The sequence below is a fragment of the Amblyraja radiata genome, chromosome 3 (genome assembly GCF_010909765.2).
Source record: "Amblyraja radiata isolate CabotCenter1 chromosome 3, sAmbRad1.1.pri, whole genome shotgun sequence".
Classification (NCBI taxonomy): Eukaryota; Metazoa; Chordata; class Chondrichthyes; order Rajiformes; family Rajidae; genus Amblyraja; species Amblyraja radiata.
Window position 1 is genome coordinate 16,019,851 of NC_045958.1, and position 18,691 is coordinate 16,038,541.

Here is an 18,691-nt window from a genome sequence, read left to right on the forward strand (position 1 = left end):
AACACACATACATTAATGTGATATAAATGTATATAATCATATAACACACACAATTATATTTCTTCTGATCCAATGATGAACTTTATTTCAGACTAGACAAGGGACATTAAATAAGAAACATTGTAAACCTCCCCGCAACTTCACACACACTAGGCCTTATCCCCACCCCTCAACTCTCCCCCCCGGCACTCCCTCGCCTGCCCCCCACACTACAATGTCTCCCCCCCTCCTATGCCCCTCTCCCCGCTGCCCCGGGCCGCTCACTCCCTCTCCCCAGGCCCCACACTCCCTCTCCCCGCTGCCCCAGGCCCCACACTCCTTCTCCCCGGGCCCCACACTTCCCTCTCCCTTGCTGCCCGGGCCGCTCACATCCCTCTCCCTGGGCCCCACACTCCCTCTCCCCGCTGCCGGGACCCCACACTCCTCTCACCGGGCCCCACAACTCCCTCTCCCCGCTGCCCCGGGCCGCACACACCCTCTAAACGGGCCGAAAAATCCCTATACACGCTCGCCCCGGGAAACACACTCCCTCTCCCCGCTGCCCCGGGACGCTCACAAAACCCCTTCCCCGCTGTCCGGGCCGGATCCACCCACTCTCCCGCTGTCCCGGGCCGCGCACCCCCTCTCCCCGCTGTCCCGGGCAGGCAACCCTCTCCCCGCTGTCCAGCGAGCCGCTCACCCCTCCCCGCGTCCGGGCCGCTCACCCCTCTCCCCGCTGCCCCGGGCCCCACACCCCCTCTCCCCGCTGTCCCGGGTCCGCTCACCCCCTCTCCCCGCTGCCCCGGGCCCAACACCCCCTCTCCCCGCTGCCCCGGGCCCCACACTCCCTCTCCCCGCTGCCCCGGGCCCCACACCCCCTCTCCCCGCTGCCCCGGGCCGCTCACCCCCTCTCCCCGCTGTCCCGGGCCGCTCACCCCCTCTCCCCGCTGTCCCGGGCCGCGCACCCCCTCTCCCCGCTGTCCCGGGCCGCGCACCCCCTCTCCCCGCTGTCCCGGGCCGCTCACCCCCTCTCCCCGCTGCCCCCGGGCCCACACCCCCTCTCCCCGCTGTCCCGGGCCGCTCACCCCCTCTCCCCGCTGCCCCGGGCCCCACACCCCCTCTCCCCGCTGCCCCGGGCCCCACACTCCATCTCCCCGCTGCCCCGGGCCCCACACCCCCTCTCCCCGCTGCCCCGGGCCCCACACCCCCTCTCCCCGCTGCACACTCCCTCTCCCCGCTGCCCCGGGCCGCGCACTCCCTCTCCCCGCTGCGGAAACAAAGATCCGATCTTTGGCCGGAAGCAAGATGGCGGGGACTGGTCGCTAAAATGGGTCCTATAATCACCCATGAATCCGCCCATGAGCGTACTACACATTTGCGTGAGAGTAACCCATCTTGCTCTGCTCTAAGATCTTTGGCGAACAGGGCGCTCGGGTGGAGTCAAAGGCATCTTCGACCACCCACCAAATTTTAATCTATAGCAGGGAAATCGGGAAAGGATTCTTTGGCTCCAATGATTGCCTCACTAACAGAGGATAGTATGAAGGATTCCTCCTGATTACCTCAGGGACATGACTATCCGAGACATGACTCCCTGCCCCGGGGCCCACACTCCCTCTCCCCGCTGCCCCGGGCCGCTCACTCCCTCTCCCCGCTGCCCTGGGCCCCACACTCCATCTCCCCGCTGCCCCGGGCCCCACACTCCCTCTCCCCGCTGCCCCGGGCCCCACACCCCCTCTCCCCGCTGCCCCGGGCCCCACACCCCCTCTCCCCGCTGCACACTCCCTCTCCCCGCTGCCCCGGGCCGCGCACTCCCTCTCCCCGCTGCGGAAACAAAGATCCGATCTTTGGCAGGAAGCAAGATGGCGGGGACTGGTCGCTAAAATGGGTGCTATAATCACCCATGAATCCACCCATGAGCGTACTACACATTTGCGTGAGAGTAACCCATCTTGCTCTGATCTAAGATCTTTGGCGAACAGGGCGCTCGGGTGGAGTCTACAGCATCTTCGACCACCCACCAAATTTAAATCTATAGCAGGGAAATCGGGAAAGGATTCTTTGGCTCCAATGATTGCCTCACTAACAGAGGATAGTATGAAGGATTCCTCCTGATTACCTCAGGGACATGACTATCCGAGAGTATCCAATATAAAGTTTAGTTGCTCGTGCTTGATTCAGTATTTTATTGACTGAAACTAAACTGGGGGAAGCATAGAATGAGCTATTTACAACTATTTTTCTTTGCAGAGATGCTGTCTAATTTACTGAGGGTTTACACCATTACCTGTTTATGTTTCAGAATATAAGCATAGTTGGGCCTTGTAGAAGTGCAAACTATAATTCTATTCGCAATCAGTTTGGCAACTTATGGTGAAAGATGCCCTTGTGAAGTCAAAATAATTGCTATAAAAATGACAAACATTCTGGAGAAATATCCTAGGTGTAGACATTTTTTACAGTAATCTTACCATCAATACCGTGATGAAGTCCTTAAAACCTTTTCCAAAATGTCCGCTTATTAAAATTAATGAAGCTACATTACTGTGGGCCTCAGAAACCTTTTCACGTTGTACTTTTTCTGTGCCTGGAATGAACAAGATATTTAGACAATTTGATACTAATAATGTGAAGAATTGTTTCTAGTGTCACATCTGCAGATCTTGGATTATTTAAAAAACATTACCAATTTGCAGATAGAAAGTAGAACAATACAGATGTAGAAACAAGGAACTGCAGATGCTGGTTCATCAAGAGAAGATACAAGGTGCTGGAGTAACTCAGTGGGTTGGGCAGCATCCTTGGAGAACGGATAGGTGATATATCGGGAGTCCGAATAAGGGTCCTGACCTAAAACGTCACCTATCCATGATCTCCAGGGATGCTCTATAACCTGCTGAGTTACTCCAGCATTTTGTGTTTTTCCTTGTGAACCAGCACCTGCAGTTCCTTGTGTCTAACACTCAAGTGCCCATCTATGACTCCAGAAATTGTCTCTTCATGCTTGCAAAGGCCTTTAGTAAGGTTGTTCCTGGACTTCATATAAGACTCTGGATCACGTCCTAAAGTTCACAGATCCAATCCTTAGCAGATTGCAAATCTCCTGATTCATGGAGGGCTTTTGATTTTGAGGAAGACTCCAAATATTTTTGTAAGTACACACTCGATCATGCATTTCTTTATGAAGTCAGCAATGACTCTGGCATATTCATTCAAATCGTTTAATCAATCCTTGAATGCGATTCAGTCCATCGATTTGAAGTAGTCTATTCATTTGAAGTAATCCCTCCTCTGCCTCTCCTGACTAGATCTTCATTGGCCTCTTTACTGGGGTTGCACTTCAGCAACTGCCTGTGAGCAGGAAGAAGCACAGCCAGACAATTAGATTTTCCAAAGTGTAGGCGAGTGATGGAGCAAACAGTAGGCATTCCTGATGGTGGCAGAGCAGTGGTTGAATATGTTGCTTCCTTTGATGTTAAAGGTGATGTGTTGATAGTAGTTGTGCAGATATTTATATAAGCTAGCTCGGTAGAAGTTCCCAGTGATGACGAGAGAAGACTGTAATGTGATTGTTGGCAGCAATGCTCAATTCCTCAAGTGTTAGCTTGACGTTTGTCTGAGGGAGGATGTAGACTACAATCAGATGACAGTGAAGAACTTCCTCGGTTGGTAGAATTGTCGACACTTAACTATTAAACGTTCCAGGTCAGGGGAGCATAAAGGGTACGTGGCCATCAAGCCCGAGTACCATGCAGAGTTTATCACAAAACAGACACCGCTGCCTCTTCCTCTTCCTGACGTTGGCACCTGGTCCATATAGTGGATGGAAAAACTCTCGGGCTGGTGCACCTATTTCGGAGAGTTTGGGATGAGCCATGTCTCAGTTAAACAGAGTACAGAACACTCCCTCATTTTCCTCTGATACAACTGTGTTTCTCCTAGGTCTTCTACCTTGTTCTCCAATGATAGTACATTGAAGGATGTTGGAGAGGGGAGGGTTACATGCCCTCGTGCTTCAGTCTCACATGAAGGCCTCAGCGGCAAGCACGCTTTCTAGTACAATGGAGGCCCTTCCAACCCTGCCAGGTACTGTGCTTATGTTCCTGGGGGTCAGGTTTGTGCAGCATGTCAAACGACTGTAAGATCGCTAATGCATTTAAATAGCTGAAATGGCCAGTTCCTAGAGTTGTCGTTCTGGCTGAAGTCTTTAGCTTTACAAAACAAAACATAAATATACAGCCATGCCTCCTGCAAAACATTGCCTTTCTCCAGCACCACCTCACATCAAGACATGTTAGTGTAGTGGAGGAACTGGAAGAAAAGAAAGTTGAAAATATGTCATTGTTTTGGTATCAGAATTGAACACAGAAGTTCAGATACTAACAAATGGTAGCCTGCATAGGACAAGATAGAGAAGTGATATGCATGTGGTGAAATGCAGGCATAAGAGGCTGCATATGTTGGAATCTGGAGCAAAGAAAACAGACTGCTGGAGGAACTCAGCAAGTGACACAAAATCTGGGATGTGATATGGACAGTCGAGGGTTTTGGTTGAGACCCTTTAATTGTACTGAAAGATGGGAGAGGTATAGAAACATAGAAAATAGGTGCATTCGGCCTTTCGAGCCTGCACCGCCATTCAATATGATCATGGCTGATCATCCAACTCAGTATCCTGTACCTGCCTTCTCTCCATACCCCCTGATCCCTTTAGCCACAAGGGCCACATCTAATTCCCTCTTAAATATAGCCAATGAACTGGCCTCCACTACCTTCTGTGGCAGAGAGTTCCAGAGATTCACCACTCTCTGTGAAAAATGTTTTTCTCATCTCGGTCCTAAAGGATTTCCCCTTTATCCTTAAACTGTGACCCCTTGTTCTGGACTTCCCCAACATCGGGAACAATCTTCCTGCATCTAGCCTGTCCAACCCCTTAAGAATTTTGTAAGTTTCTATAAGATCCCCCCTCAATCTTCAAAATTCTAGCGAGTACAAGCCGAGTCTATCCAGTCTTTCTTCATATGAAAGTCCTGACATCCCAGGAATCTGTCTGGTGAACCTTCTCTGTACTCCCTCTATGGCAAGAATGTCTTTCCTCAGATTTGGAGACCAAAACTGTACACAATACTCCAGGTGTGGTCTCACCAATACCCTGTACAACTGCAGTAGAACCTCCCTGCTCCTATACTCAAATCCTTTTGCTATGAATGCTAACATACCATTCGCTTTCTTCACTGCCTGCTGCACCTGCATACCTACTTTCAATGACTGGTGTACCATGACACCCAGGTCTCGTTGCATCTCCCCTTTTCCTAATCGGCCATCATTTAGATAATAGTCTACTTTCCTGTTTTTGCCACCAAAGTGGATAACCTCACATTTATCCACATTATACTGCATCTGCCATGCATGTAGTTGAGGGGCAAATGGAATGGATGAAGAAGAAGCAAGGTGAGAGGTGGTGGGGTGTTTGAGGCAAAGAACAGTATGTGTGGAGATCTGCAGATGAGGAGGGAGAAAGGGTCCAAGGTTCCCTGAAAATACCTGGAAATTCTGCACCAAGATTTGGCAAGTATGGGCATGACAAGTCATTGAGTCATAGAGCACGGAAACAGGCCCTTCAGCTCTGCTTGCCTGTGCCATCAATACTAGTTCCACCTGCCCACCTTTGACCTGTATCCCCCTAAACCTTTCCTACCCATGTACCTGCCCAAATGTCTTTTAAATGTTGTTATAGTTTCTGCCCAAACTTCCCCCTCTGGCAGCTCATTCCATATATCTACCACCCTCTGTGTGGAAAAAGTTGCCCCTCAGGTTCCCATTCAATCTTTCCCTTCTCGCCTTAAACCTATGTCCTCTGGTTCTTGTTTCTCTTACTCTGGGTAAAAAAAAATCTGTGCATCTACCCTATCTATTTCGCCGTATTATCTCTGTAAGATCATCTCTTATTATCTTTTGCTCCAAGGAATACAGTCCCAGCCCGCCCAACCTCTCCTTATAGTTTTGACCCTCAAGTCCGAGTAACATCCTTTCACTGCAGTCTTTTCAGCTTAACAACATATTTCCTGTAACAGGGCAACTAAAACTGAACCAAGCCTGTGATGACACTTTCAAGGATCCATGTACCTGGACTCCTAGATCCCTCCGTTCTACAACACTCTCTAAGGCCCTGACATTTACTGTGAAGAACCCGCCCGGCTTAGACTTCCCTAAATGCAATAGCTTACATTCAAATGCTTTAATTTCCATTAATCATTCCTCTGCCCATTTGCCCATCTGTTGTAACCATTGATAATCATCTTTGTTATCTATAATACGACCCACTTATTGATATAAACTTTCAGCAATGATTCCAAGTGGTGATCCCTGTCCAGTAAGACATAGCCTAATGACACATAGATAAGGTAGTGAAATAATCCATCTGGAAGATCCATTGATTTTGTATATATTATTCATGATCTACTGTAATTTAATACATGAGATTGGAATGTGTGTTTGGTGTTAACATTTTAGCACGGTGGGAAAGATAAGGTGAAATATCTTTGGTATTGAGGTGTTGTTTTGGAATTAAAGGTGTTGGTCATGAACTAATTTATCACAGAGAGCCAGAGCAGAAAAGGGATGTAAATGTTACAACCTCTGTTCCTGTTCGTATCTTTCTTTCATTTCCTCATGTTTCTTCCTGATAGCTGGTGATAAGGGCTACTTTGTTGTGATTATATTATTATGCAAGATGCAGCATATCAACACATTTACAATTCATTAAGCCGACTACTGGAGGCCTCCACCAGAGAATAGCCTGAGGTGGCCATGGAAAATAACCAGAGCTGATATTTCAAACAAACTGCTGAAAGAACTCAACTGGTTAGGCATCTGCAAAGGGAAATAGATAGAATGGATGGTCTTGAAGGGAAGTCATGAATGACCCATGCTATCCATTTCCCCCCACAGATACTACCTGGACCGTTCTTCCTGCAGCAGTTTACTGTTTTGCTCAAGATTCCAGTATCTGCAGTCTCTAGTGTCCCTGATATTTCATATCAACAGCTTTCATCAGAATTGTTAAAGTATGGAAATGAGTGTACTTTAAATTGAAGAGAGATGCAGGAGATTAAGCTGATGTGAGAGGGAGAGAACAATGGGAATGTCTGTGACAGAGTAACAATGTGCACTGCTTATCACTGGGAAATCAAACACAGATTGAAAGACCACCTTGCAGTACATCTGCATTCAATCCATAAAGATGGCATTAAGTTTTCAGTTGTATCTCACTTTAATTCTTCATCCAACTCTCACTCCAATCTCTCAGTTTTCAGATTCCTATGTTTTCAGAGTCCTTGGTAGTGAGCAAGATGGTTCATCATGTTCCGAAAATAGCTGTTTCTGAACCTGATGGCGTGGTGCATCTTTAGACATTTTAGGATGTCCTCTTTCTTTAGTAAAGGTGGTTTCCCCCCTGCTGTCACAGATGAATCCCTCATCCATGTCTCCTCCGTGTTCTTTAGATTAGTTTAGTTTGGTATTGTCACACAAACTGAGGTACAGTGAGAAGCTTTTTTGTTGCGTGCTCTAGTCAACGCAAAGACTATACATAATTACAATCATGCTGTCCACAGTGTAAAGACAGACACAGGATAACGGGTATATTATTTTGCGCAAGATGAAGTCCAATTAAAGATAGTCCATGCAAAGGTCTCCAATGAGGTACATGGTAGCTCAAGACCGCACTCTTGCTGGTGAGATGGCGGTTCAATTGCCTGACAACCCCTGGGAAGAAACTGTTCCCTCCGCCCCCACCCCTTCCCCCCCAGATGGAACAAGTATACTTTCCCTGGTCCTCATCTTTCATCCCACCAGTTTCCACATCCAACATATCATTCACCGACAATTCCACCACCTCCAATGTGATCCCAACACCAATCACATCTTCCTGTTTCCACCCCCTTCCACCTACTGCAGAACGCTCCTTCTGGAACTCCTTGGTTCACTCATCACTTCCCACCCAAACGACCCCCTCCCCAGGTATTTTCCTCTTCCTCTCCACCCCTTCCCCAGGTATTTTCCCCTGCAACCACAGGAGAGGTAACACCTGTCCCCACACCTACTTGCACCCAACCTGGGACCCCAGCAGTTCTTCCAGGTGAGATAGGGGTTCACATGCACCTCTTCTAACTTCATCTATTGCATCTGATGTTCCCAGTGTGGCCTCTTAACATCGGCAAGACCAAGTATAGATGCCATGACCGTTGCACTGAAAGGTTGCCCATCAAGATCTACTGAATCTCCTGGTTGCTAACCATTTTATCTCCTCTTCCCATTTCAATACTGACCTTCCTGTCCTGGGTCTCCTCCATTGCCAGAGTTAGGCCACAACAAAAACTGGAGAAACAACACCATATATTCCACTCATAACCCACTGGTATTAACAATTTTAAGTTCCTTTTTCTCATCCCCCCCCCCCCCCCCACACCCACACCCTTCTCAAGGCCCCACCTGGAGATGTACCCACCTTTGCTCTGCCACTCTTCCAGTTTTCTTTCCCCCTTCTCCCCCTGCCCTGCATACCAATCAGTCCGAAGAAGGGTTCCAAGCCGAAACAACACCTATCCATGTTCTCCAGGATGCTGCCTGAAGGATCTCAACCCAAAACGTTGCCAGTTCCTTCTCTCCATAGCTGCGTTCTCTCATCCATATAACATAACCATATAACAATTACAGCACGGAAACAGGCCATCTCGACCCCTCTAGTCCATGCCGAACACATAATCTCCCCTAGTCCCATATACCTGCGCTCAGACCATAACCCTCCATTCCTTTCCCATCCATATAACTATCCAATCCGCTGAGTTACTCCAGCATTTTTTGTCTACCTTCGATTTTACCAGCATCTACAGTTCTTTCTCAAACATGCTGCCCATAATGTTTGTGCCGAACATGATGCCTAGCGAAACTGATCTCATCTGCACATGATCCATATCCTCCATTCCCTGCACATCCATTTGCCTATCTCAAAGCCTCTGAAAACACCACTATCATATCTGTACCACCATTACCCATGGCAAGGCGTTCCAGGCACCCACTACCCTCTGGGCAAAAGATTTCCCCCGCACATCTCCATTAAACCTTCCCCTCTCACCTTATAGCTATTCTCGTTAGTGTTGGTCATTTCCGGCTGACTATCTGGTTCTGACTATCTACCCTATCTATACCTCTCCTAATTTTATGTAATTCTATCAACTTTCCCGGCTGCCTCAGAAGTTCCAGAGAAAACAGGACCATAAGAGAGAAAGTATATTAAACATTTTATTTATTAAGTAATAGGTATAGCCTTAAATATTACCAAGAATACAAAACAGAAATTAATTTTAGTTCTCCCATTAAAAATATATTTTTTAATGTAATTTTTTACTTTACTACATACGAATATCCATATACACAAACACTGTCTTAAATTCAAAACTACTCAAGTTTTAAATATATTTCATAATTTTTATGCCATTTCAGTGATCTATTAATATTTTTTTTATCTTGAAGTGAATTAGTCATGGTATTTACCTGGTAGATGTTTTGGGAAGCAAGTCAGAGGTATAATCATACACCAGGAAAGTATCCAACACACAATAAACCCAATCCACCAAGCACCAAGCCATCGAGAATCATCTGATTCTAATTCAACACTGCAAAGTAAATATAATGTCTAAACATTCGAACTTTTCTGCAGTGTCATAATTTTTCCTTATAGAACTGCACAAAAATAACAAAAGGTGTGGTTTTGGCTGTGGCCAATTTTAAAACAATTTTGATCAGATTAGCTTTCTCTCACCTTTCTGAGGACTTTTAGTGAGAGTGGAGCTGCAGGATATAGAGGAGACCATGGTGAGAGCCTCATCTATAGTAGAAGAGGGGAATCCCCACTCCCTAAAGAATGAGGACATCTCCGATGCCCTGGTTTGGAACACCTCATCCTGGGTGCGGATGAAGCGTTGAGCGGAGAAATTGAGAGTAGGGGTAGTCCTTACAGGAAGCAGGATGGGAGGAAGTCTAGTTCAGATAGCCATGGGAATCAGTGGGTTAGTAGTCCTATTTTCTGCACCTAGTTTCTATGTTTCTATGTCGGTCAGTAGACTGTTTCCTGTGATGGAAATGGTGAGGTCCAGAAACGGTAGGGAGATATCGGAAATGGTCCAGGTGAATTTGAGTGCCGGATGAAAGTTAGTGGTGAAATGGATGAAGTCAGTGAGTTCTGCATGGGTGCAGGAGGTAGAACCAATGCAGTCGTCAATGTAGTGGAGGTAGAGTTTGGGGATAGGGCCACGGTACGCTTTGAACAAGGATTGTTCGAGATACCCTCCAAAGAGGCAGGCATAGCTGGGGCCCATGCGCGTGCCCATAGCTAATGTTATTGTTCATTTTACACTGACAATTAATATCTTCCCTCTTTAAATGCACACTTTTACATAGTGTTAGTATCAATAATATAGTCCTCCTGAACTCCAAGTAACAGTGGGAGAAAATGGAATGAATCATTCTTGAACAATTACATTGTGCTTCAAGAGCGCATGTTCCTCTATTTCATATGGAACATGTTATCAGCCTCCATAAAATAAATTCCTGTAAACAGCTGGCAAACTTCCCAGCACGCTGTCCTGCACCCTCACCCGCGCCCGCGCGGAGATAACAGCCGCCGCCGCAATGTTATAGAACTTCAAGGAGCCCAGCGGACCTGAGCACCAGTTTAAACATGCTAATTGACAAATTTAAAGAAGTGAAAGTTAAGAAGCCAAGAAGTACAGAAGACAGAACAGGGGTGACATCACTCGCAGCGTGAGCAGAGGCAGGCAGGCAGATCCTTTGTGGCAGCGTGCGCAGAGGCAGGCAGGCAGAGCCATTGTGACGTCATCAGCGAGACCATCTAGTTTATTTACCAAGTTATTTGAAATTTTTGAACATTTTCATAAATAACTTGGGAAATAATGCATCAAATTTTCAGATGAGGTGATTTTTGACCATGGCGTAAATCTCTACCGGCATATGTAAAAATTTCACCGTTAGCGCATCGTGTTTTCATTCACATGTTTAAACTATAATGTTTTATTCTTAAATGTTTTATGTTTTATTCTTAATTGTTTACTGTATGGCGTGTTGTTACTTGCAAGCAGAGCACCAAGGCAAATTCCTTGTATGTGTACATACTTGGCCAATAAACGTATTCATTCATTCATATAGAACCAAAATGAGGAAAAATATTTTTACTCCTAATATTGTGATGCTTTAGAAGTCTCCATCCAGCGGCCTGTGGATGCTCAACTATTGAGTATATTTAAAACTAAGCAAGAAAGATTTAGGACCAAAAGTAATTAAGGTATATACTGTATGAATCAGGCAGGAAAAAGGTCTTGAAATGGAGAATCAACCAAGATTATAATGGATGGCAGAGTATGTTAGAGAAGCCTTGTGGCTTATTCATGCTCTCAAGTCCTGCTGTTTCCGACACCTAGATTCTAACATCTTTAAAAGAGAAACATCATAAACCAGGATAAATCGTTAAAATGAACATGTATTGGAGCTGCAGAATAGTTTGGAGAGGAGAGAAATGGAATACAATATGCAAAGCGGACAGAAACAATGAGAAAGTCACAGACAAAAGGAGAAATACAGAACTGAAAATAAGAGTGATATACGTTAGAGAACTTAAGCAGGATGACTTTCTGACTATTCCTGTCCAAATTGGTTCAACTGAGGAAACAAGGAGGTGGAAACTAAGGAGGGATATTAGGGAGGGAGCCAGCCAGGGTATGAGGAAAAAGAAACAGAAATGAGAGGGGCTCATAGGATTCAAGGATCGATGACAAGATAGGAATGACAGGAGTTGGAGATATTTTCTCTCATAAATATATCCCAAGACTTCAACTAATTTCTGTGATTTGCTGTAGAGTCAAGAAATTTTAGATGTAAACTAGGTATATTGCTAGTGATGTGCTGGCTGTGATTTTTTTAATTAAGCTTTCAATATTAATCAAGTTTTACATTAATAATAACAGATAAATGGGGGGAACATGGCTTGAATGAATTTAACAGAATGAAATATCAACTTACTTGGAAACATGATCGAAATCAATATAGATGTCCAGTATCTGACCACCTAAAGTATATCCAAAGGCTGGGCCCAGAACTGACATGCCACTTCCAATACCTGCAGTGTATCACAACGTGCATATTTAATTAAGACTTAAACCTCTATAATGTTAAAAATGTGTGCAATTCAATTACCTTATCTCTCAGTAATTATACTTTCAGATACCCGAGCTCAAAGTTCAAGAACTCTCTCCCATAACAGCAGACCTGTAAGGGGTCAAATGGTGGCAATAGGAGGTCCAGAAGTGTGGACAGAGGCCAGATAAAAGGCATGAATGGCAATGGATTTGCAAGGGGTCAGACACTAGCAAGAAGAGATTTAAAAGGGTGAGCTCACCAGCTATTTAACATAGTAAGTAAAGCTTGAAAATGTGACTTTTGTTTTCCAATAATGTGATATAATTTACAGCGTTAATCATAGTACAGGTGCACAACCTTTTAGCCGAAAGCCTTGGGACCAGACACTTCTCGGATTTCGGAATTTTTCGGATTTCCGAATGGAAGATTTTAACGTAGATTAGGTAGGTAGTGCGGGCGGCTTGAAAAGTCTGGAGCGGCTGCCTCCTCCCCGGAGACCGGGGAATCATTGTAATTCATTGCTTAAATGTTAGTCAGTTAGTTTGGAGGGATTTTATGTGGTGGGGGGGTGAAGGGGGAAACTTTAATTCTTAGTCCCCTACCTGGTCGGAGAGGCGCAGAGTGGGCAATGCCTTACCGGGTCGCCGTGTAGTAAGCTCCGGAGCGCTGTGGCCGCCGACTCCCAACATGCTGGGGGCTGGGGGCTGCGAGCGTCCTGCCGCGGGCGGCGCCGGTTGGAACTCCGACCCCGGCAACTCTACCCCTGGCTGCGCGGCGCTCCAAATCCAGCGCCGCCCGCGGCCAGACGCCCGCAGCCCCAGCTCCGCGATGTTGGGAGTCGGCGGCGTCGCAGCGCTGGGATACCAGCGGGGAGCGGGCAATGCCTTACAGGGTCGCCGTGCGGTAAGCTCCGGAGCGCTGTGGCCGCCGACACACAACATCGCGGAGCTGCGGCTATGGGCGCCCGGCCGCGGGCGGCGCTGGATTTGGAGCGCCGCGCAGCCAGGGGTAGAGTTGCCGGGGTTGGAGCTACAACCGGCGCCGCCCGCGGCCGGACGCCCGCAGCCCCAGCTCCACGATGTTGGGAGTCGGCGGCCACAGTGCTCCGGAGCTTACTGCACGGCGACTCGGTAAGGCATTGCCCGCTCCCCGCCTCTCTGACCAGGGGACTAAGAATTAAAGTTTCCCCCTTCACCTCCCCCCCCTCCCCCTTCACATAAAAGCCCTCCAAACTAACTGACTAACATTTAAGCAATGATTTACAGATGTTTAAGTGTCTCCCCAGTCTCCGGGGAGGAGGCAGCCGCTACAGTAGTAGAGACCTGGGTTGACCGTGGGTCGTTTCGGGTCAAGTTTGGCGCCAAACGCGAGCTTTGGTGTGCAGACGACATCCTGGAAAAAATGTCCGGTTTTCAGAGCTTTTCGGTTTCCGGAACTCCGGATAAAAGGTTGTGCACCTGTAGTCTTATTCCAGAATGCCACAATTTCACTAAAAATCAGTGATCTTCGAAGAATGCATAACATAACTCAAGCAGTCATGTAATCATACCGATATAAAGGGAAGTTTTATCATTCGGAACACTGTCATCGATGTAAGCTGTTCCCAGTGTGTACAAAGGGGTTCCTCCAACTCCATGCAACAATTGTCCCAGAAGAAACAGAAACAGAAAATTGGATGCTTTAGAGGTATTGCAGTCTTCTCCGGTGGAATTGCCATTGGAAAATCTACAGATATCTGAAAAAAAACAAAAACAATTATCTTTATCTTAATAGTTTAAAAGTTAGATCTCAGGAGCTTTCTTATCTTTATGTTTATGTTTTATAATTATTTTCTCCATTTATTCTATAACAAGCATAATGCCATTAGTTAACCACATACTAAATTACACCACATAATTTGCAATAGCACCCAAACTGAATAATAAATGCTATTGAGAAGAGGCCGATTACAAATTATTAGGTTATAAATTAACAAATTCCTTTGATCTTTAAAATAATCCGACAATCTGAAAATAGTTGGCAGAATTTGTCTGATTACATAGCCAGTTTATCAATCTGATCTATTTAGTAGACACACAATTGATTTTTCTGTTAACAAAGTTCAAGTTTGTTAAAGAGTGCATTGCACCAAGGTGGCCTTCTGTTCATAGCAAGTTCCAGTATAAAACCTGATGCAAAACATCAATGGTAGGGATATCAATGTGAACCGTGAACAGTGTAAATCAGATAGCAATTTCCAGTGAGCATGGTTAAAGATGGAAATTTGGGCAATGTTGACCCGAATCTATAGTTGCATTAGAGCAGCATCTCACCAACGGCACACAAATACATGGAAATGGATGAAGAAATTTTATTTAGTGGGGAAATAAAATTGAAATTCAACAGAAAATGGGGCTATTCCAGTGCAAGTAAATTTTTTAATGGTTTGATAAATCTTGATAACTGCCAAATAACCTCAGTGGCAGTGGAAATTAACTCTTACAGGTGTGGATATACAATTCTCAGATTTGGATTATTTCTGAAGCCAGATCATTGAATTAAATGATCTTAAATTACAATTCCTAGATTGGACTCTGCATGGCTCAGTGCCAGTTATTCAATCTGATGTGTTAAGTAGATACACAATTATATGTTCTTTCGACAAAGTTCAAGATTGTTAGCAAAGTGCACTGCACCAAGGTGGCTTTCTAATTACTGCAAGCTTCTGGCATTAACTGACTTATAGGATCGATGGTTAAGCATAATTGTAATAAGCTTTCATGCACTGCTGCCCATAAAGTTCAGCACATTGATTTAACATATGGTGTTTAATCAGATTAATTTTAGTAATGTATAGAGCCAGTAAATAATGCTAATAAGTCATTACATGGCACAGACAAAATCTTTAAGAAGGAACTGCAGATGCTGTAAAATGGAAGGTAGACAAAAATGCTGTAGAAATTCAGCAGGTGAGGCAGCATCTATGAAGCGAAGGAAAGTGGCAACGTTTCGGGTCGAAACCCTTCTTCAGACTGATGTGAGGGGGGGGGGCAGGAAGAAGAAAGGAAGAGATGGATCAGCGCACTGGCTCCACCTCTTCCTTTCTTTTTCCCGCCCCCCCCACCCTCACATCACTCTGAAGAAGGGTTTTGACCCGAAACGTTGCCATCTCTCCATAGATGCTGCCTCACCCGCTGAGTTTCTCCAGCATTTTTGTCTACAGACAAAACCTTTATTACCTGCTTCACACTTTCATGTGAAGAAAAATACACCATATTCAGGACCGGGACCAGTTAAGGAGGAATTAGCAGGGTTGGCAGAGGTTACATCTGGCACGCAAGGGTCCGATTATAATTGATAGGAAGTGGGTGGAAGTTGCATCAGAGAATGGAACATGAGAGGGGGCCACAGGGAGGGTGGGACTTCTGCCATCGCTGGGGAAGTATGGGTTTCCTTGATAATCGTAACTTGAGGTGGGTGGGGAAGCAGTGGCAGTGGCCAATATTCTGAGACCAGATCACTAAATTGGGGGTGGGGAGAAGGGTGGGTGAGTGTAGGAGGATCAGCAGGATGTTTGTCACATGGCCTTAGCATCAGCGGAGAAGAGGATGGAAGGTCAAGGGATGCCCAAAGAGGGCAGGTAAGTTACAGAAATTAAAAGGAAACAAAACAGATCAGATTCCCAGTCCAGGGGTGTAATACTTCAGGTATCTGTTAAATAACATAAAAGGTACAGCGCAGGAACAGGCCCATCAGCGCACAACGTCCATGCCAAACATGAAACCAAGATAGATTAATTTAATCTGCCTGCACATGAGCAATTGTCCTCTATTCCCTGCATATTCATGTATCTATCTAAAAGCTTCTTAAACATCAGTCATATTTACCTCCACCACCAACCCTGGCAATGTTCCAGCCACCTACCAAGACATCCAAGGAGAAAGGTTCTGACTGTTTACTCTTTCTATGCGAATCAAATCATAGTTACTCTTAGAGTGTCCAATCATGTCCACATCTCAAAACAATGTGACATAATTTGATAATGTTCCAAAGGTCAAATATCTCCAGCAGTGCACTTAGAAATAAAAATAACTGATATTTATAAGTACACTCATACACTCATGACTGCAGCCTAATACCAATTCAACTCAATTTACAAGTTCACAGATGATATTACTGTGCTGGGCCGAATATAAAATAATGGCGAGCCGTAGTTCAGGAAGGAGATTGAGAATCTATAACCTGCTGCCAAGACAACAACCTCTCCCTTAATATCAGCAAGGTAAAGGAGATTCTGATTAACTTCAGGAAGTGAAGCAGTACACACACCCTGGTTTACGTTGATGGTGCAGAAGTAGAGATGGTCGAAAGCTTCATGTTCTTAGGAATAAATATCCCCAGCAATTTGTCCTGCAACAGCCACATCAAAGCCATGACCAAGAAAACACACCAACATCTGTGTAACAACCCTCACCAACCACCAACTTCTACAGATGTGCCGTGGAAAGCATTTTATTGGGATACATCACAGCATGGTTTGGGGACATCTCCATCCAAGATTGCAAGACAGTTGAGGGTGTAGCCCAGACCATCACCCAAACCAACCTCCCTTCCATGGACTCCTATCTACTGTTCACACTGCCTCGACAAGGCCACCAGCATAATCAAGGCGCAGTCTCGCCCTTGTCATTCCCACTTCTTCCCTCTACCATCACGCTAGAGGTACAGAAGTTTGGAAACACATACCCTCAGATAGAGGCCCAGTTTCTTCCCAGGTGTGCAGTCCTGACCTCCCATCTACCTCATAGGATACCTCTGAATTATCTTTAATCAGTATTGAACTTTATCTTGCACTAAATGTTATACACTTTATCCTGTATCTGTAAACTGTGGACTGTTTGATTGTATTTGTGTATAGTGTTTTCGACGACTGGATAGAATGCAACAAAAAATCTTTCCCCTACACCTTGGTACACATGACAATAATAAGCTAAATTAAGCTAAACAATAAAAAGTTGCACTCAACATCCACATTTCTTGGTCATCATGTTTCCGCATCAGAGGATATTAAAGCCAAAAATGAGATTCAGTGAAGCAATTCAGCTTTAAGAGATCAGAAATGGAGACAATCGTGGTGGGCTGCAGATGTATAGGGATTTTAAATGGTTCAAAATACTAGCATGATATTCACAAAGTGAAATGTTTTCCCTCTCCCCACTATAACCCTGAACATCAAAATCACTATCCACAAATTAGAGCCAAATTAGGCAATAGTCAATAGACAATAGGTGCAGGAGTAGGCCATTTGGCCCTTTGAGCCAGCACAGCCATTCAATGTGATCATGGCTGATCATCCCCAATCAGTACCCTGTTCCCGCCTTCTACCCATATCCCCTGACTCCGCTATTTTTAAGAGCCCTATCTAGCTCTCTCTTGAAAGTGTCCAGACAACCGACCTCCACCGCCCTCTGAGGCAGAGAATTCCACAGACTCACAACTCTCTGTAAGAAAAAGTGTTTCCTCGTCTCTGTTCTAAATGGCTTACCCTTATTCTTAAACCCTGGTTCTGGACTCCCCCAACATAGAAAACATGTTTCCTGCCTCTAACGTGTCCAAACCCTCAATAATCCTACATGTTTCAATAAGATACCCTCTCATCATTCTAAACCAGAGTATACAAGCCCAGTCGCTCCATTCTCTCAGCATGAACGGGATACTGATTGGGGATGATCAGTCATGATCACATTGAATGGCGATGCTGGCTCGAAAGGCTGAATGGCCTACTCCTGCACCTATTGTCTATAGCCCCTTTATTCAACTGTAACACCGACACCTCCGATTTACCCTTCTCCCTCTCCAATTATAGATTAAACTTGACCATATTATTGGCTCCTTAACCTCAAGTTCCTTTATCAAATCCGGTTCATTACATAACACTAAATCCAGAATTGCCTTTTCCCTGGCTCTAAGAAGCCATCACGGAGGCAATCCACAAACTCCCTTTCTTAGGGTCCAGTACCAACCTGATTTACCCAGTCTACCCGCATGTTGAAATCTCCCATAACAACCAAAGCATGCCAATTTTAATTCCTGATTCAACTTGCACCCTATATCCAGGCTACTGTTTGGGGGCCTGTAGACGTCCCATTAGGGTCTTTTTACCCATACAATTCCTTAGTTCTATCCATACTGACACCACATCTCCTGTTTCAATGTCACCCCTTGCAAGGGACTGAATTTCATTCCTCACCAACAGCGGAACCCCATCCTCTCTGCGTACCTGTCTGTCTTTTCGATAGGAGGTATACCCTTGAATATTCAGTTCCCAGCCCTGGCCCTCGTGCAGCCATGTCTCTGTAATTCCCACAACATCATACTTGCCAATTTCTAACTGAGCCTCAAGCTCGTCCACTTTATTTCTTATACTTCACGCATTCATATACAACACTTTGACCTTGATATTCACCTTCCCTCTAATTGCCACCCCCCCCCCCCCACAATTTAGTTTAAACCCACTTGT

At 45.5% G+C, this 18,691-nt stretch overlaps 1 protein-coding gene across 1 annotated transcript in view; it reads right to left on the reverse strand.

Moving 5' to 3' along the window:
* The window catches only part of LOC116970817 (solute carrier organic anion transporter family member 4C1-like), a 101,585-nt gene that overhangs the window by 56,760 nt on the left and 26,134 nt on the right, over positions 1–18,691 (reverse strand). Inside the window, exons 3-6 of the mRNA XM_033017368.1 lie at positions 13,742–13,927; positions 12,076–12,172; positions 9,535–9,656; positions 2,451–2,566 (exon numbers count right to left, since the gene is read on the reverse strand). Coding sequence (XP_032873259.1) covers positions 2,451–2,566; positions 9,535–9,656; positions 12,076–12,172; positions 13,742–13,927 — 521 coding nt within the window. The remainder of the gene's footprint in view (positions 1–2,450; positions 2,567–9,534; positions 9,657–12,075; positions 12,173–13,741; positions 13,928–18,691) is intronic.